This window comes from Tamandua tetradactyla, chromosome X (assembly GCF_023851605.1).
Source record: "Tamandua tetradactyla isolate mTamTet1 chromosome X, mTamTet1.pri, whole genome shotgun sequence".
Classification (NCBI taxonomy): domain Eukaryota; kingdom Metazoa; phylum Chordata; class Mammalia; order Pilosa; family Myrmecophagidae; genus Tamandua; species Tamandua tetradactyla.
This window is the reverse complement of record NC_135353.1, coordinates 877,552-899,016: the sequence shown is the minus strand read 5'-3', so window position 1 is coordinate 899,016 and position 21,465 is coordinate 877,552. Positions and strand designations below refer to the sequence as shown.

The 21,465-nt window shown below is 35.8% G+C and overlaps 1 protein-coding gene across 1 annotated transcript in view; it reads left to right on the top strand.

The window, feature by feature from the left end:
- VBP1 (VHL binding protein 1) overlaps positions 1-21,465 on the top strand; it is a 42,205-nt gene that overhangs the window by 8,400 nt on the left and 12,340 nt on the right. The window contains exons 3-4 of the mRNA XM_077145762.1: positions 729-795; positions 11,037-11,135. Coding sequence (XP_077001877.1) covers positions 729-795; positions 11,037-11,135 — 166 coding nt within the window. The remainder of the gene's footprint in view (positions 1-728; positions 796-11,036; positions 11,136-21,465) is intronic.

Below are 21,465 nucleotides of genomic sequence, written 5' to 3'. Positions count from 1 at the left end.
TGCTATAATTACAACTTACCTGTTGGGTCTGATCAGTCTCATCATGTCAGGCATCATTTTCTTAAATTTCCTGTTCTTAAACCAGTGATCCATTTATAATTTTAAGAATAATTGTTACCTAATTTGAAATGAAACTATGATTTATCAATATAAAAGTTAAGGAAAAAGTACTCAGAGCTTAAAATAATCAAGTATACCACATAATAATGTAGTATGTTAGACATTCAGTTGTGATTGTACATTGATTGCAGTTTGACAAGTGCAGGCACTAGGAACATGTCATTGCACTTGGCGCAGCATTCATCTGCTGCTTGTTCACATGTGTATACTGAGTGTACTCAACAAGAGCAGATATGTACAGCATTGATAGTTTTTGGTGGTTTCTGGTAGTTTAATGTTTAGAATATAATCTTTGAATATATGTGATTTAAAAAAATTGATCTATTCAAAATGCAATTTATAGCAGATGTGAAATCTGTGAATCACCTTTGTGGAATATGGTTTGAAGGTCGCTGTCCTAGAAATGTTAAATAATGACAGGGTATTTGACATAAGGGACAGGGCTTTGTACAAAATAGACATTCCTTAAAGGTTTGCTATTGTACCTTAAATAATTTATATTTATAAGTAATTCTGAAGAATGTATCGATAGAAAATGCAAAGCTAGTAGTAGTAAAACTGCTTCCTGGGGTTGCAGAATAATAAGTTAACCTTTTTCTTGTTCACAGGCTAAAAGGTCAGATTCCTGAAATTAAGCAGACTCTAGAAATTCTGAAATACATGCAGAAGAAAAAAGTAAGTTAATTTTTGTTTGTAAATATGAGTGAACTTAGGGTACTTAGGCAGAGAACCCTCTTCCTTGATTCTTTGGCCATAGTGTTTGATTTGTGCTGTAGGATCCAGTCTATCTTCTTGAGCACATATACTAACTTTATGCAAATTGTGTGCTTCAGTAATAAATGTGGTTTCGTGACTTTTCCCCAAAAGTCAGGTTTAATTCTAGGGCCCATCCTTTATAGATTACTTATTTTTGTGTTTACCAAAATTGAATGCAACTTGAAATTGTTTTAGATACAAAAATAAAATGTCTTACTTTGAGGTAGGGTTTTTTTACTGTACTTGTTATTGTTCTCCTTAAGAATAAGGAGCAAGTCAAAGAATAAGAACTGGAAAGAATCTTGGAATTCATCTGTTTCATGTTCTCATTTCATACTTGAGGAAACAGTTCCAGAGAGATTATACTTGACCAGTATCACCTATCTGGTTATAGGCAGACTGAATTTGAGATTGTTAATCCAGTACTCATAAAATAAAAGAGGTCTGTAAAGATTAAATTTCATAATCATATTGAAATATTGCTTATATCTATGTTGGATTTATTCCTTGCCTGGTTCAGTACCTATCCAGTATATTATATGTGGTGAACTTCGTAAAAAACTTCAGTAAACTGATTGAGCATGAAGCATTGATAAAGTAATAATAATAGATAACTCTTGTATAGCACTTACTCAGTGCCAGGTGCTGTTTTTTTTTAAACATTTTTTATTGTGAAATATAACATATATACAAAGAAAAGAGAGCAATAATTTTCAAAGTATACTTCAACAAATAGTTACAGAACAGATCCCAGACTTTGGTATGGGTTACCATTCCACTGTTTCAGATTTTTCCTTCTACTTGCTCCAAAACATTGGAGGCTAGAAGAAATAGTAATTATAGTGATTCAGCAGTCATAATCATTTGTTAAGTACTATTTTCTCTGTTATAACTCCTTCTTCTCCTTTGATCCATCTCCTAATCTATAGGGATCTTTAGGTAATGTCCCTTCTGACTTCTTCATATTGAGAAAGGGTATTAACACTGAAGGACAGGGGAATGTAATTATTTGATGTTCTTGGAGAGGCTGGTCCTTCTGGATTTTAGAATTTATCTGGCCTAGGAACCCTCTGGAAATATTTGCTCCAGGAAAGCAAATGTAGGGCATGAAACTTTTTTTATAGGGTCTCATTCAAGCCCAGGGTGTTCTTAAGAGTTGGCAGGACTGATGTTATTTGGGGTTACCAAACCATGGCAATTAGCACAGTATAAAGCTCGCATGAGAGTAGCCTCCAGAATAGCCCCTTGACTCTATTTGATCTCTCTCAGCAACTGAGAGAGATTTTATTTTATTACACTTCTTTTCCTTCTTTTGGTCATGGAGGTGTTCTCAGTCCCACGGTGCAAGGGCTAAACTCATTCCCAGGAATCACACCCTCTGTTGTCGGGAAGTCATTTATCCCTGAAAGTCATGTCCCAGTTTGGGGGAGGTTAATGATTTTACTTGCAGAGTTGGGCTGAGAGAGAGAGGCCACATGTGAACAACAAAAGAGGTTTCCTGGAAGCAATTTTTAGGCCCCGTTATAGGTAATCTTAGCTTCTCCACTACAAAAATAAGTTTCAAAAGGGCAAGCCTGAAACTCGAGGGCTTGTGCTATTGTCTTGGATGTCCCAAATGGTTGAGAGGGTACCTAGGGTTTCCCAGATGGGAAAGTTTAAATTTTTTTTTTTTTTTTATTTTTTTATTTTGGACCCTCAGGGGCCTCAACCAATACCTTTTAATTATCCGCCCACCATAATCTGAGGATGTATCTCGGTATTACATTAAGCTATACAGAATTAAAAGGCTTTTTTCCCATTCTGGACCCAGGAGTTTGGATTGTTTAAATGAGCTATCCAGACAGGTTGATTTCGATTGTATGTTATAGAAACTTTAGGTTCTAGACATAATGAAACTTTCTGCCTTTTGTGTCATAGAGTAGGTGAAGGTTTAGAGTATATATAATATCATCTTTTATCCTATATTCTAATTTACCTTAGTCCCAGCCAGACTGGTTTTGTTTTAAACTCTAATTGTGGCCTGATCTCTTTTTCAGTTACTTTACTGTTTGTATATATAACTATGCTAACATTCAGGATTGCAGCACTCCATTTCTAGATCTTAGGTCTCACAGAGTTACTCAGAGTTCCAGGGAAATACCAGTTGATACATATAAAGCTCTGTGCTCAGAATCTAGAAATACACTTAAAACTTCTAAGTGTGGCTGCTACAAGGGCTTACAATCAAGGCTGCAATTTTTTTATAAGTATTTTCTGAAAGGTACCTTAGAATATTTGTTCTTTTGTTTCTCGTTTATTTTGTACAACACATTATCCCCAAGGTTTATTCATTTCATTGCAAGTCTCTTGATGGCATTCCTTTTTGTAACCATACCCTATTCCATCATGTAGAGGTATCATAGTTCACCATTCTGCTTCTCAGTTATCGTACCCTTTGGCTCCCTCTACCTGTTGGGCATCACGGATAATGTCCAAAGTAAACAAACCATGTCTTAACAGTATCATCACTTGGTTGTACAGTCAGCAGCACTCTCAATTTTAGACAATTTTTACTGGTCCATAGAGACAAAGAACTGATAAATACAGCCTTACCAAATACGAAATCAAAACTACTCTTTGAGGGTGCAAGAATAGTTCAGTGGTAGAATTCTCACCTGGGACCTGGGTTTGATTTCCAGCCCATGCACTTCCCAAACAAACAAATAAAAAATTTAACAAATGATGCTGCAGTAAGGGTATACTCACATGGAGAAAGAAGGAAATGTGACCCCTGTGGTACAGCATACCAAAAAAAAAAAAAAAACGAAAACAAACCACTCCTTATCACTTGAATCTCCTCTTTAGTTAGTTGCCCCTTTTAGTGCTTGGTCCATTGATATTGTCCTTTTAGCAATCACGTGCAATTTCAGTGGGATACATGGCACTATACATCCCCTTTCAATCATATTCACCTTCAATATCGCAGTGTTACTTATAACCTCACTGATTAGTTGCCATCACTTCTGTCCATTCCCATGCATTTTAGGTCAACCTCATTGGGTAGCCTTTCCCCATCTCTAGCTTCTGTGTACCTCTAGGTCTGCTGTATTCTACAGTGTAACCTCTGAGATTACCTTTACCAGCATCATAATAGCAAAATCATACATATCTGTCCTTTTCTGGTTGATTTATTTCACTCAGCATTATGTCCTCAAGGTTCATCCACCTTGTCATGTGCTCTGGGACCTTGTTTCGTCTTACTGCTACATAATACTCCATCGTAGGTACATGCCACATTTTATTTATCCACTGTTGATGAGCACTTAGATTGTTTCCATCTTTTGGCAGTGATGAATCATGCCACTATGAACATTAGTGTGCAAATATCTGTTCCTATCCCTGGCCTCACCTCTTCTGGGTATATACCAAGTATTGGTATTGTCAGGTCATAGAGCAGCTCAATATTTAGTTTTCTGGGGAATTGCCAAACTTTCTTCCACACTGCCTGCACTATTATACATTCTCACCAACAGTGAATAAGTGTTTCAATTTCACTACATCCTCTCCAACATTTGTAGTTTTCTACTTGTTTAATAGCAGCCATTCTTATAGTTAATGATCCCTTATAGTTTAAACCCTCATCCCTTATAGCTAATGAAAATGAGCATCTCTTTGTGTTTTTAGCCATTTATAATTGCTTTTTGGAAAAGTGTCTGTTCATATCCTCTGCACATTTTATAATTGGGTTGTTTGTTCTTTTGTTATTGAGCTGTATAATTTATTTATGTACACAGGATATCAAGCATTTATCCGATATGGGGTTTCCAAATATTTTCTCCCATTGAGTTGGCTGCCTCTTCACCTTTTTGACAGTCTTTTGAGGCACAGAAGCTCTTGATCTTTTCTTTTTAAAATATTTTTATTGAGAAATCTTCACACATACATTCCATATATGGTGTACAATCAGTGGCTCACAATCTCATCAGTTGTATATTCATCACCATGATCATTTTTTAGAACATCTGCATCACTCCAGAAAAAGAAAGAAAAAGAAAAAACTCATATATACCATACAACTTACCCCTCTCTCTTATTGACCATTAGTAGTTCCATCTTTCCGATTTATTTTACCCTTTGTCCCCCCTATTGTTTATTTATTTTGATACATTTAAAAAAATTTTTTTTTATTTTTTATTTTTTTACATGGGCAGGCACTGGGAATCGAACCCAGGTCCTTGGGCATGGCAGGCAAGCATTCTTACCTGCTGAGCCACCGTGGCCTGCCCGATATATTTTTTTTAACTCATCTGTCCATACCCTGGATAAAAGGAATATCAGACACAAGGTTTTCACAATCACACAGTTACATTGTAAATGTTATATATTTATAACATTTATATCTTCTTATCGAAGATCAACTGTCCCTAGATTTGGTGGTCTATCTCTGTACTCTCTGTTTGATTCCATCGGTTGATTCTTTTATCTTTGTGTCAGTACCATGCTGTTTTGACCACTGGCTTTATAGTTAAGCTTTAAAGTCAGAAAGTGTTAGTCCTCCCACTTAACTCTTCTTTTTCAGCATATCTTCAACTGTTCGGGGTCTCGTTCTCTTCCAAATAAATTTGATAACTAGCTTTTCCAAGTCTACAAAGTAGGTTGTTGGAATTTTAATTGATATTGCATTGAATCTGTAGATCAGTTTGGGTAGAATTGACATCTTAATGACATTCAACCTTCCTATCCATGAGCATGGAATGTCTTTCCATCTATTTAGATCATTTTTTATTTCTTTTAGAAGTGTTTTGTAGTTTTCTGTAGTTTTCCTTCACATCCCTGTTAGGCTTATTCCTAGATACCTGAGTCTTTTGGTCGCTATTTTGAATGGAATTTTTTCCTTAATTGTTTCCTCAGGTAGGTCACTACTAGTGTATAGAAACATTACTGAGTTTTGCACATTAATCTTGTATCCCACCACTTTGGTGAATTTATTAGCTCAAGTAGCTTTGTCCTACCTAGATTTTTAAGGATTTCCCAAGTAAGGATCATGTCATCTGCAAATAATGAAAGTTTTACTTCTTCCTTTACTGTTTAGATGCCTTTATTTCCTCCTCCTGTCTAATTGCTCCGGCTAGAACTTACTTCTAAAATAATATTGAATAATAACTGTGATGGTGGGAATCCTTGTTTCATGCCCGATTGTTGGAAGAATGCTTTCAATCTCTCACCATTAAGTATGATACTGGCTATGGGTTTTTCATATATGCCTTTTATGATATTGAGGAAGTTTCCTTTGATTCCTACCTTTTAAAGTACTTTTATCAGAAAAAGATGCTGAATTTTATTGAATGTTCTTTCAGCATCAATCAAGATGATCATGTGATTTTTCCCTTTTGATTTGTTAATGTGCTGTATTATGTTGATAGATTTTTCTTGTGTTAAACCACCCTGGCATTAAAAAACCTATTTGGTCATGATGTAGAATTCTTTTGATGTGTTATTGGATTTGACTTGTTAGTATTTTGAGAGTTTTTGTATCTATATGCATTAGGGAGATTCATCTGTAGTTTTCCTTTCTAGTAGCTTTTTTTTTCCGGTTTGGGTATTAGAGTGATGACAACTTCATAAAATGAATTAGGTAGTGTTCCTTTGTCCTAAAGTTTTTGGAAGAGTTTGAGCAGGATTGGTGTAGTTCTTTTTGGAATGTTTGCTAAAATTCCCCTGTGAAGCCATATGGTCCTGGGCTTTTCTTTGTGGGAAGATTGTTGATGACTGATTGGATCTCTTTACTTGTGATTGGTTTGTTGACTTTGTCTATTTCTTCTTGAGTCAGAATAGGTAGTTTGTGTGTTTCTAGGAATTTTTCCATTGCATCCAAGTTATCGAGTTTGTTGGCATATGATTGTACACAGTATTCTCTCATGATTTTTAAAATTTCTTCAGGATCCATGGTAACAACTAGCCTCTCACTTCTGATATTGCTTATTTGTATCCTCCCTCTTTTATTCTCTATCAGTCTAGCTAAGAGTTCATCAATTTTATTGATGTTTTTCAAAGAACTGACTTTTGGCTTTGTTGATTCTTTCTTTTGTTTTTTATTCTCCAGTTTGTTTATTTCTGCTTTCATCTTTGTTATTACTCTTTTTTTATTTGCTTTGGGTTTAATTTGTTGTTGTTTCTCTAATTTCTCCAGGTAAAAAGTTAATTCCTCAATTTTTGCTTGTTCTTGTTTTTTCAGTATTGGCATTTAGGGCAATAAATTTCCCTCTGAGCACTGCCTTTGCCACATCTCATAAATTCTGATATGTTGTATTCTAATCTTTATTCATCTTCAGATGTTTACCAGTTTCACTAGCAATTTCTTCTTTGACCCAGTGGTTATTTAAGAGTTTGTTTAATCTCTATGTATTTGTGAAAGCTCTGGTTCTTTGGTGATTAATTTCTGCCGTCATTCATTTTCACATCAGAGAAAGAGCTTTGGATAATTGCAATCTTAATAAATTTGCAAAGGCTTCTTTTGTGTCTCAGCATATGACCTATCCTGGAGAATGTTCTATGTGCACTAGAGAAGAATGTATATCCTGGTGTTTTGGGGTGTGACTATCTATATATGTCTATTAGGTCTCATTCAGGTATAAAATTGTTTAGGTTCTCTGTTTCCTTGTCAATCCTCTGTCTGGTTGTTCTTTCTGTACTTGAGAGTGATGTATTGAAATTTCCCACTATTGTTGAAATGTCTAGAGCGCTCCGTTCAGTTTTGCCAATGTTTGTCTTAAGTACTTTGAAGCTCCTTGATTGGGAGCATAAACATTTATGATTGTATTTTCCTCTTTCTTTTAAATATTTTTATTGATAATTCTTAACATTCCATATGTGGTATACCATCAGTGGCTCATAATAACATTACATTGTTATTTCCCCTTGATGAATAATCCCTTTTATTAATATTTAGTGTCCTCCTTTGTCTCTTATGATGTCTTTACTTTAAAGTCTATTGTATCTGATATTAGTATAGCTACTCCTGCTATCTTTTGGTTACAGATTGCATAGAAAATCTTTTTTCCACCCTTTCATTTTCAGTCTATTTATATCCTTGGGTCTAAGATGCATGTCTTGTGAACTGCTATAGATGGATTATATTTTTTAACCCATTCTACCAATATTTATCTTTTAATTGGTGAGCTTAGTCCGTTAATATTCGAAGTTATTGCTGTAAAAGTAGTTCTTGAATCTACCATATTATCTGTTCTAGTTTGCTAGCTGCTGGAATGCAATATACCAGAAATGGAATGGCTTTTAAAAGGGGAGTTTAATGAGTTGCTAATTTACAGTTCCAAGGCCGAGAAAATGTCCCAATTAATTAACAAGTCCATAGACATGTCCAATTTAAGGCATCCGAGGAAAGATACCTTGGTTCAAGAAGGCCGATGACGTTCAACGTTTCTCTCTCAGCTGGAAGGGCACATGGCAAACATGGTGGCATCTGCCAGCTTTCTCGTGGCTCTACCAAAAGGGGACACTCTCCAAAATGTTTCCTCTTTTAAAGGATTCCAGCAAGCAACTCCACCTTCAGTGGGTGGATACACAGCTCCATGGAAATCATCTCATCAAAAGTTACCACCCGCAATTGGGTGGGTCATATCTTCATGGAAACAATCAAAATACTCCCACCCAGCAGTATTGAATGAGGATTAAAGGGCATGGCTTTTCTGGGGTCCACCACAGATTCGAACTGGCACATTATCCTTTAGTTTTTATTTGTCAGATCTGTATATTCTTTTCCCTCTCTCTCTTGTTATCTTTTTAGTTATTCTTACTGTTATTCTTTAATTCTGTTACCCTCCCCTAGGAGGACCTGACATGACTTCCTTTAGTATTTCTTGTAGCTCTGGTCTCTTGTTGACTAGTCTTCTCAGTCTTTGTCTTTAAAGACTTCAATCTCTCCTTCAATTTTGAAGGACAACTTATTAAAGAATTCTCGGCTGTTAGTCTTTCTTGTTCAGGACCTTAAATAGATTATACCAGTGCCTTCTTGCTGCCATGGTGCCTGTTGAGTACTGTAAAGTCAGTCTTAGGTGTTTTCCCTGGTATGTAGTAGATCACTTTTCTTATACTGCTTTTGGCTTCTCTTCACTGTTTGACACTCTGATTAGTATGTGTCTTGGAGTGGGCCTGTTTGCCTTTATTCTATTTGGGATTCATTAAACTGCTTTGATTTTTTTAAAATTTATTTCATTTTATTTTGTTTTTTGAGACCTCTTTGATTTTTATGTTTATGTCTTTTATCAGGGTTGGGAATTTTTACCCGATTATTTCTTCAGCTAACCTTCCCGGACCTTTTCTCTTCTCCTTCTGGGACACCAGTGATTCTTATAGTTATGTGCTTTTTGTTGCCTCTCATTTTCCTAAGATCCAGTTGCATTTTTCCCGTCTTTCTTGCCATTTGTTCTTTGTTGTGCTGTAGGTCAATTGTTCTGTTTTCTCACTCAGTCTTCCTTCTGCTTCTTTGAATCTGCTATTGTGTGTCTCTAGTGTATTTCTAATTTGGTCTAGTGTGTCTTTCATCTCTGTGAGATCTAACATTTTTGTATTTAATCTTTCAATTCTTTTCGCTGTTCTGGTGTCTCCCTGATATCTTTTATTTCTTTATAAATATCTTTGAGTTAGTTGTTCTGTATTCTGTGTCCCCTCTGGTGTTTTGATTTGGTCCTTTAGCTGGGATTTCTGCCTTGGTCTTCACATGCTTGTGATTTTCTGTTGTGTTTGGGTCATTTGATTATCTTAATAAGTTGGCTTCCTTCACTCATCTAAAGTTCTGTATTGGCTTGTTTTTGTGTTGAAGGTTCCATTTTGCACTTGGTTTATCAGTAATTCCCTGCCTAACCAAGGCCTCTTTTTCACATAGGGAGTACGATTCAACTTGTAGGTCTATTAAAAGCTAGGCAGGTGCATGGATAATCCAGTGGCAGAATACCCACACATCATGCAGGAGACTCCTGCTTGATTCCCAGCTCATGTGCTCCCCCCCAAAGAAAAGATAAAGTAAAAATTAAAAATTAAAAAATATTTCAGCAATAGTAGGCCCCAAAGTCAGAAGGTGACACCCCAAAATATATTGGGAATGAATTCAGATTGGTGCCCAGAGAAAGGAGATAAAATTTAGAAATAATAAAATTAAAATAAATAGAAATATGTTAATATATATGTAAAAATTAAATTTAAAAAATAACACTGCCAAAAAATGTAGGAGAAATATGTATTTAAAACATACGTAGGCTGATAGGAAGTTTGCCTGACTGCACTTACCATTTCTTCCCAGATTCTGGTGCTCCTGAGGCACCTCTGCCTCTCCCCAACTACAGCAGCTGGCTGGAAAGATGGTGTGCATAGCTTGGGGGCTGCCCCTGGCTTCTGGTGGTGAGACAGCAATGTCCAGCGCCTGGCAAACCTGCCGTTCACCATGCCTGATGGGACAGCTATTTGCAGCACCTCACTAGGCGACTGCTTCCAACTTCTGGGGGTGTAGCCTTTTGTGGTGGATGGCTAGGCTTGCCTCTGGGCTCCCCATGGATGTTGCTAACTGTGATGCACATAGGGAGATTTTCCCAGCCAGCAGCTGGGGTAGGCTGGAGCGGAGGGACAGTCAGTTCCCTCTGATCCGCACATTCTTGTATGCAGCCATCCACCTCTGATGGGGGTCATGGCCTCTCAGACCTATCCTGCTCTCCCTGTTCCAATCTCCCTGTCTCTCTCCTCCCTATGAGATATTAAAGACTGTCTTTGATCATTCACCTCTCGGGACTGCAGTCCTGGTTGTTTTCTTCCCCAGGCCGAACCTACTCCACCTTCTTCCTGGAATTCTCCCCAGATGCTGTTTAAAGAGAGAAAGAAAGAGAGAGTGACATTTGGTGCTTACCATAACCCTTAGGGGTGTAGGAGCTGTGATTATGCTTGTTTTACAAATGAGGAGCCTGAGCCCCACAGAGGTAAAGGGATGTACCAAATTTACATAGTAAATTGGGAAGCCAGAATCCATGCTCATCTGGCCTTCATTTCTTTTACCACTACATTTAGTATGCACGGTGATAATGTTTTAAACATTTTATGTTCATCGTTGAGATCTTTCCTTGATAAACTTGATATCCAACTGGCCTGTTTATGGTACTGTAATTTTTTTTTTTAAGGAATCCACCAATTCATTGGAGACAAGATTCTTACTGGCCGATAACCTATACTGCAAAGCTTCAGTTCCTCCTACTGATAAAGTGTGTCTGTGGTTGGGGGTAAGTAAATGTAATAGCCATAGCTTCCTTAGCTGACATTTGTAAACTGGTATGTTTTCCCAGCAAAACAGTATTGTTCAGTGTATGTAAAGTACTCATCTCCCTTTCATTGTGGAAGGAGTGAAGTGGCAAAGTTCAAATGGTTCATATTGGAAACTGACTGGAATTAGGATTGTGTTGAAGATTACTACAAAAACATGTCAAAATAAAACTGTCCAAAACTCTCCTTGCCCCTCCAACTATTATTATGATCTCTTGAATGTAACAAGAAGGACAAGAGAAGCAAAATAGAATATATTGCTAAACTTCAGATAAATGCTTCTTCCCTTAAGAGTTTATTAGTTCTAGAGCATCTTGTAAAGTTAGTGGTAAAAAAATTTTGAAGTTAGAGTCCATTATTTAAAACCATATATTTCAGTTTTAGACTTTCATAGACCTTGTCTGTGATTTTTTTTCTATGTTGCTCCTCTCAGTCTCCTGAGAAGAGCAAAAACTATTCATCTAGTTGTCCATGTATGTTATTTCCTCAGGCAAGTTTCCCATACAAAGTAGTAAACCAAATGTACTACTTACCGCTCTCCCCAATGATAGGAATTCCCCTTGCTACTATAGGATTGCCCCTGAGTAGAGCTTCAGTACTTTTAGTCTCTTAGCAACATTTCAGGTTGACCTATCCGGGGACCAGATTCTTTTTTTCCCCTCCTATGTCAGCTGATTGTAGGGACCATCTTGTGGGGCCTTTGGGTAAATGGAAAGATGAGCAGATTAGTACATGGAAACTTGTTTCAATATCCTATAGTTCTCTCTCCTGATTTTTGGTAGTTGTGTTATCAGAATTTGTATAACTTTTGCATTTTATTCCACAATCATAATTCCCACACTAGTTTAGTCCTCATTCTATATTTGAAAAGGATTCAGCATTCATCACTAGTCCCTTTTTTAACCCTCTAAAGTTTAGAAGCTGTACCTGAATGTGTGTCAGTGTTGATCAATTTTTTTGGTATTTTTTTTTAGAAGTGGTATGACCTTTTAATTTACAAATTTAAGTATTTCAGGAGTATTTCTGTTGTATCTTTGAATATATTTTTGTTTTATTTCTTTTATTATCTTTGGGACTGATAAATATGCATGTATTGTGTCTCCTTTGTTTGTTTTGGCCACTACCACCCTGGTCCAAGCCACCATTGTCTCTCACTAGGACTAACTAATTTTCCTGCTTCTGCCTCTGCCCTTCTACAACCTTTCCAGCAGAGCAGGCAGTGTGATCTTTTAAAAATCTCAGTCAGGTCACACCACTCTTCTGCTCAAAGCTGTCAAGGGGCTTCTCATTTCATTGTGAGGAAAAGTTCAAGATTTTTTAATGGCCAATAAGGCTCTGAATCAGATACTTGTTAGTTCTCTGACCTAATCTTCAACTGCTTTTTCTTACTTGACTATGCTAGACTTCTGGCTGAACCTAGAATATGTTGGTAATACCCCTGCCTCATTCTTTCCAGGTTTCTGTTTGGTTGTTAACTTTTCAGTGTTCTTCCCTAACCACCCTTTTAAAATATCTCCCAACTCCAGCATTTCCTATCCCTCTTATCCTCTTTATTTTCTTCCATAGTACTTGTTTCAGTTTGCTAATGCTTCCAGAATGTAGCATGCCAGGAATGGATTGGCTTTTATAAAGGGGATTTATTAAGTTACAAGTTACAATTCTAAGGCCGCAAAGATGTCCAAATTAAGGCAACAACATGATGATACCAAAAAGAGGATACCTTCACAGAAGAGAGGCTGCTGACACCTGGAACACCTCTTTCAGCTGGGAAGGCATATGGCCAACGTCTGCTGGTCCTTTGCTCCTGAATTCCATTGCTCTCAGCTTCTAATTCCAGTGGTCTTCTAAGCATCTGTGTCTGTCTGCTCTCTGTATTGGCTCTGAGCTTTTTCTCCCTGAGCTCTTTTAAGGACTCCAGTACTCTAGTTAAGACCCACCTTGAATGGGTGGGTCACATCTCCATGGAAACAACCTAATCAAAAGGTCCCACCTGACAGTAGGTCTGCTTCCACAAGATTGGATTCAAAGAACATGGCTTTTCTGTACTTCAAACAAGTACAGTACTAATGATTACCTGACATCATGGGCGTTTACTTATTTGTATGTTGCCTGTTTTCCACCACTTCCTTCATTATAATATAAGCCCTATGGAAACAGGGCCGTTTTTTTGTTTACTACTCATTTCTAAGACATCAATGAATGCCTGGCACATAGGAATCCTGCAGTAAATATTTGTTGAAATAGAATGGTTTTTCTGCTTCACTCTTGCCATCCTACAGATCTTGTTTTCCCTCCAGTAGCAGTCTCTTGCCACATCCCCAGGTGCAGCTAATTTTAATCATTTAAACATTTTATTTGTTTGCTGTTTATTACTTTAAGAGCGCTGAATAAAATTAATCTTGAGCCAATTCAACTTGTAATTTATCAGTATAGTGTTAGACTGGTAGTTTTCCCAGACTACGTTAATCCTGTTATACTAATATGGCACCTCTCAAAGGTCTTCTTTAGAACCCAGGCTAAATACACCATTTGAAGTAAACCGGAAAAATTGGATCAGTCCTACTTTATAGACTTGGAATCTCAAGGTTTGTAGGCCATCCAGTCTATCTCTCTTTGGCTCATCAGTCCTGTCTCCAGCACCCAAACCAAATGGGCCTTGAGCCTTGCTCAAGCACCTCTAGCAGCAAGAAATTTTCCTTCAGCAGCTCATGACGTTTCTGTTTTATTTCTTTATTTTCTTTTAACTTTTTTTTTATGGTATAGTCTAACATATTTACAAAGCAAAGAAATAAAAAAACAATAGTTTTCAAAGTACTCTTCAGCAAGTAGTTACAGGACAGATCCCAGAGTTTGTCATGGGCTATCATATGCTCCTCACTTATTTTTCCTTCTAGCTGCTCCAGAATATAGGAGGCTGGAGGGCTTAAATATTTTTTTTATCATCACAATTGACTTTTTCCCCTTCTTTTTTTGTGAAAAATAACATATATGCAAAAAAGCAATAAATTTCAAAGCATAGCACCATATTAGTTGACATAGGTTACATTTCCACAGTTTTAGATTTTTACTTCTAGCTGCTTTCAGATACTGGAGACTAAAAGTTATCAATTTAATGATTCAGCAATCATATTCATTTGTTAAATCCTGTCTTCTCTACATTCCTTTATTTTTATAGGAAAAGTTATTACCATGGGCTTGTTAAAAATTAAACAGTGTGGAGGAACATAGAATAAAAAGCTAAAGTCCTTTTTCCTTTCCTTCCCTAGTTCTGTGAATCCTAGTTCTGTGATCTAAAAGTAACCATTGTTGATGGTTTGGTGGGTATATTTTCGGTTTTTACTACACATCTACATGTATATATGTAGTGGGGATTTTGTTGTTGCTATTTGTTTTTATAAAAAGCAGTATTACACATATTGTTTAGCACCTGACTTTCTACTTGATAGCATCGATATTTTTTCTTGTGAGCAGACCAAGAGAGTTTGATTATTGTTTTTAATGACTTAATTATTGGTTGTGTGAATATGTCATGATATTCCCAAATTGACGAATATTTAGGTTGCTTTCAGATTTCTTGTATGAGGACCAGTGCTACAGAAAACAACTTTCTACATATAAACTTGTGCACAAAGGCATATCTTTTTTTTAAACTTTTTTAGTTGTATAGTATAACATACATACAAAGCAAAGAAATAAAAAAGCAATAGTTTTCAAAGCACTCTTCAACAAGTAGTTACAGGACAGATCCCAGAGTTTGTCATGGACTACGATATGCTTCTCTCATATTTTTCCTTCTAGCTGTTCCAGAATATAGGAGGCTAGAAGTCTCAAATATTTTTTTATTATCACAATCAACTTTTTTCTTTCTGTTTTTGTGAAAAATAAGATATATACAAAACAGCAATAAATTTCCAAGTGCAGCACCACAATTAGTTGTACAACATATTTCAGACTTTGACATGGGTTACAATTTCACAATATTAGGTTTTTACTTCTAGCCACTTTAAAGTACTGGAGACTAATAGAGATATCAATTTAATGATTCAACATTCATATTCATTTGTTAAGTCCTGTCTTCTATGTATAATTCCACCATCACTTTTGATCTTTCCATATCTCTCTTTAGGGGTGTTTGGGCTATGGCAATTGTAAATTTTTGCTATTGGAATGGTCTGTCACTAATAATGGGGTAGGGAGATGGAACTATCTGATGTTCTGGAGAGACTGGGCTAGGTTTTAGGATTTATCTGGACCAGAGACCCATCTGGAGGTTGTAGGTTTCTGGCAAGTTACTCTAGTGCCTGGAACCCTTATGGAATCTTAAAAATTGCCCTAGGTGTTCTTTAGGAGGCATATATTTTTTAACAGTTTTGTTCACACACCAGATAGTCCATCCAAAGGGTATAATCAGTGGCTTTCAGTATAATCACAGTTACACTTTCACCACCAGAATCAATTTGAGAGCATTCTCACTGCTCTGAATAAAAAAAAAACAATACTCCTTTTTCCCCTCCTATTTATTGTTGTTTAGCTTTGGTTTACTACCTTTGTTGCAACTGTTGAAAGAATATAATAGGTTTCACTATCTTATACAGTCCCATGTTTTATCCTCCGGCTTTCCTTCTAGTGACACACATGGCCCTAGTCTTAACCTTTGAACCACTCACACTGAGCACTGTTAATTACACTTACAGTATTGTGCTTTCAGTATATCCATTTCCAAACATTTACAATTAACCTTATTAAAAAAGCTGTACACCTTAAGCATCATCTGCCCATTCTCTACCCCTCTATCTCCTGGTAACTTATACTTTAGACTTCAATTCCCAGAGTTTGCTCATTACAGTTAGCTCATATTAGTGAAACCATACAATATTTGTCATTTTATGTCTGACTTATTTCACTCAACACAGTGTCCTCAAGATTCATCCATGTTGTCACATGTGAGGACTTTATTCCTTCTTAAAGCTGTACAATGTTACATCATATGTATATACCACACTTTGTTATCCACTCAACAGTTAATGGATACTAAGACTGGTTCCATCTGTTGGCAGTTGTGAATAATGCTGTTAAGAATATCAGTCTATTCATGCACCTGCTTTCAGTTATTCTGAATATATAGCCATTAATGGGATTGCCAGATTATATGGTAGCTGTATACTTAGCTTCCTGAGGAACCACCAGACTGCCTTCCAAAGTGGCTTCACTGTTCTACATTCCCACCAACATTAAAGTATGACTGTTTATCCACATTCTCTCCAGCACTTACAGTTTTCATTTTTTTTGTTTTTTTTTAATATATAATGGCCATTCTTGCAGGTGTGAAATGGTCTCTCATTGTGGTTTTGATTTGTATTTCCCCAATAGCTAGTGATGTTGAGCACTTTTTCGTGTACTTTTTAGCCATTTGTATTTCTTCTTTGGAAAGTGTCTGTTCAAGTCTTTTGCCCATTTTTAATTGGATTGTTTGTTTTTATTGTTGAGTTGTAGGATTTCTTTATATATCCTGGATATTAAACCCTTATTAGATATGTGGTTTTCAAAAATTTTCTTCTATTGAGTAGGCTGTGTTTTTACCCTCTTGACAGAGTTCTTTGTAGCACAGAAGTATTCAGTTTTGAGGAGATCTCATGTATTTACTTTTTCATTTGTTGCTTGTGCTTTGGGTGTAAGGTCTGAAAAACCACCTCCTACCACTCAATGTTCAAGATGTTTCCTTGTTATGGTTCTGGCCTTTTATATTTCAATCTCTTATCCATTTTGAGTTAATTTTTGTATAAAAGTGTGAGGTAGGGGTCCTCTTTTGTTCCTTTGTGTGAATATCCAGTTCTCCTGGCACCATTTATTGAAAAGACTGCTCTATCCCACTTGGGTGGACTTGGCAGCCTTGTCAAAAATCAGTTGACCATAGATGTGAGGGTCTATTTCTGAGCTCTCAGTTCAATTCCATTGATCAGTATGTCTATTGTTATGTAATACCCATGCTGTTTTTACCACTATAGCTTTGTAATATGCTTTAAAGTCAGTGAGTGGGTCCTCCAACTTCATTTTTCTGTTTCAAGATGTTTTTGTCCCCTTACCCTTCCAAATACATTTGGTAATTGGCTTTTCCAAACTACAAAATAGGCTGTTGGAATTTTGATTAGGATTACATTGAATCTGTGAACCGATTTGGTTAGAATCAACATCTTAATGATATTCAGTCTTCCATTCCATAAACACAGAATATTTTTCCATTTATTAAGGTCTTTGATTTCTTTCCTTTTTCCTTTCTTCACTGCAAATTTTATTGTTATGTATTTACATACCATATAATCTTTTCAAAGTATACAGTGCCTCACAAGTATAAGCACCTAGTTATGCAATTATCACACTAAATTGTAGAACATTTTCATTACACCAAAAAGAAAAATTACAAATAAACAAGAAAAAGGAAATATAAAACACCCTGTACCCCTTAACCACCCTCCCCCCCCCCCCCATTATTAACTGCTAGTATTGGTCTGGTACATTTGTTGCTGTTGATGGAAAGAATGCTAAGATATTACTGTTAACTATAGTCCATAGTTTGTAGTAGTTACTATTTTTCCATATACCACTATTATTAAGTCTTTGAACAAGACTTAATATTTTATTTAATTATTTATATTTATTTATAATATAATTACATAAATAGAAAATATAAAATAAAGTATAAAATATTTATATTTATAGTATTAATCATATAATTTTCTGTCTTTGATATTTAACGTTCTGATTAGTCTGTGTCTCAGAGTAGATCTATTAGTACTTATTAGTTCAGACTATATTGTACTTCTTGAACATGTATGTTTCAGTCTTTCATTTATTTTGTGAAATTTTTAGTTTCAATCCCATATTTTAACCTCTAGGTTTCCATCTGGTGACATACATGGCCCTAAACAAACCCTTTCAACCATATTCACCTACAGTTCACTATTATCATAATCCCAATAACGAGCTACAGTCACTTCTATACGCGTCCATACATTAAAGTTCAACCATATTAAAAATTCTGTACATATTAGGCAACTGCTCCCCATTCTCTAACCACATTTTGTCTCTTAGTAACGTATATTCTAAATTTTATGGATGAGTTTACATATTCTAGTTAGTTCATGTTAGTGAAGTTGTATAATATTTGTCCTTTTGTGTCTATCTTATTTTTCCCAGCATTATGGCCTCATGTTTCATCCATGTTATCCTTGTGCGTCATTCCTTCTTACTGCTGAGTAATGTTCAATCATATGTATATACCACACTTTGTTTATCCATTCATTGGTTAATGGACACTTGGACTGTTCTCAACTTTTGGCAATTGTGTATAATGCCACTATGAGCATCTGTGTGAAAATATCTGTTCGTATCCCTGTTTCAGATCTTCTGGTTATATACTGAGTTAACAGAATTGCTGGGTCGTAGGACAACTCAGTATTTAGTTTTCTGAGGAACCACCAAACTGTACTTCACAGTGGCCTTATCACTCTACATTCCCACCAACAGTGAATAAGTGTTCCAATTTGTCCACTTGTTGTTTCCTGTTTGTTTAATAGTGGCCATTTATATGTGTGAGATGGTATCTCATTCTGGATTTGATTTGCATTTCCCTAAAGCTAGTGAAGATGAGCATCTTTTCGTGTCCTTTTTGGCAATTTTATAATTGGGTTGTCTTTTTTGTTGTTGAGTTTTGTTGAGTGAATTTGGGGACCTTCTGAAAAATCAATTGGCTGTAGAGCTGAGGGTCTATTTCTAAACTCTCAATTAGATTCCATTGATCAGTATGTCTGTATTTATGCCAGTACCATGCTGTTTTGACCACTGTGGATTTATAATAAGCTTTAAAGTCAGGAAATGTGAGTCCTCCAAATTTCTTTTTTTTCAAGATATTTTTTGGCTGAGGCCCCTTTCCCTTTCAAATAAATTTGATAACTAACTTTTTCAGTTCTGCGAAGTAGATTGGTGGAATTTTGATTGGCATTGTGTTGAATCTTTAGATTAGTTTGAATAGAATTGATATTTTAAAGGCATTTATAAGAATTTTAGCATTCCTATCCATGAATACAGAATGTTGTTTCACCTATTTAGGTTATCTTTGATTTCTTTTGGCAATATTTTGTAGTTGCCTTTACATCCTTTGTTAGGTTTATTCCAAGGTGCTTGATTCTTTTAGTTGCTTTGGTAAATCAAATATCTTCCCTCTTTTCTTCCTCAGATTGCTCATTACTAGTATATAGAAACACTACTGATTTTTGCATGTCGATCTTGTGTCCCACCACTTCGCTTTAACTTGTTTGTTCTAGTAGCTTTGTTTAGACTTTTTGGGTCTTTCTAGGTATAGGATCATATCTGCAAACAGTGAAAGTTTTACTTCTTTTCAGTTTGGATACCTTTTATTCTTTTTCTTACCTAATTACTCTAGGTAGAACTTCTAGCATACTGTTGAATAATAGGAGTGATAATGGGCATCATTGTTTTGTTCCTGATATCAGTCTTTCACCATTCAGCAGGTTGTTACCTGTGTGTTTTTCATATATGGCCTTTATCATGTTCAGAAAGTTTCCTTGTATTCCTATCTTTCAAAGTGTGTTTATCAAGAAAATATGCTGTATTTGTCAATTGACTTTTCTGTGTCAGTCAAGATGATTGTGTGGTTTTTATCCTTTGATTTGTTAATATGGTGTATTTCATTAACTGATTTTCTTGTGTTGAACCACCCTTGCACACATGGGATAAACCCCACTTGATCATGGTGTTTAATTCTTTTAATATGCTCTGGGATTCGATTTTGCAAGTATTATGTTGAGGATTTTTGCATCTATATTCATTAGAGAAATTGGTCTGTAATTTTATTTCCATGTTTTGTTTTTATCTGGCTTTTGTATTATGGTGACACTGGCCTCATAGAATGTGTTAGGTAGTGTTTCCTCCTCTTCACTTTTTTCACAGAATCCCAGCAGCGTTGGTATTAATTCTTCTTGAAATGATTGGCAGAATTCCCCTGTGAAGCTGTCTCTTGTCCTGGGCTTTACTTTTTTGGGAGATTTTTGATGACTGACTCAATCCCTTTATTTGGACTTAGTCTGTTGAAGTTTCAATTTCTTTTCTAGTGAGTATAGGTTGTGCATGTATTTTGAGGTTTGTCCATTTCATCTACGTTTTCAAATTTTTTAGCATACAGTTTATAGTATCCTCTTATGATCCTATTCCTTAGGGTTAGTAGTAATATCCTCCTCCTCATTTCTGATTTTATTCCTTTGCATTTTCTCTTTGTCACTCTAGCTAAGTGTTTGTCAATTTTATTGATCTTCTCAGAGAACCAACTTTTGGTCTTGTTAATATTCTCTATTGTTTTTTTTATTCTAAATTACATGTATTTCTACTCTGATCTTTATTTCTTTTCTTCTACTTGCTTTTGGATTAGTTCACTCTTCTTTCTCTAGTTCTTCCCAGTATGGAGTTAGGTCTTTGATTTGAATTCTTTCTTCTTTTTCAATGTAGTCATTTAGGACTATAAATTTCCCTCTCGGCACTGCCTTCATTGTGTCCCATAAGTTTTGGTAAGTTGTATTCTTGTTTTCATTCGTTTTGAGATATTTACTTATTTTTCTTGCAATTTCTTTTTTCACCCACTAATTTGTTTGAGTGTATTATCTAACTTCCTTGTATTTGTGAATTTTCACTTCCTGCCTCTTAATGATTTCCAGCTTTGTTCCATTGTCGTTAGAGAAAGTGCCTTAGATAATTTCTATCTTTTTAGATTTATCGAAACTGGTTTTGTGACCTAACATGTTGTGGTCCATTCTGGAGAACAACCCATGAGCACTTGAGAAGAATGTATATCCTGCTATTTTGGAGTACAGTGTTCTGTACATGTCTCTTAGGTCTAGTTCAATTGTTGTATTATTCATGTTCTCTGTTTGCATTTTGATTCTCTGTGTAAATGTTCTATCTATTGATGAGAGTGGTGTATTGAAGGCTGCAGCTTTCTGGTAGGGATGTCTATTTTTCCCTTCACTTTGGCCAGTTTTGGCCTCATATATTTTGGGGCACCATGGTTAGGTGCATAAGTACTTATGATTGTTGATTCTTCTCAGTGGATTGCCCCTTACATTAATATGTATATTCCTTCTTTGTCTCTTATAACACTTTTGCTTTTAACGTCTATTTTGTCCGGTATTAGTGTATGGTTACTGTTTGTGTGGAATATCTTTTCCCCACCTTTTGCTTTCAAAATATTTGTGTCCTTGGGTGTAGTGTGAGTTTCTTACA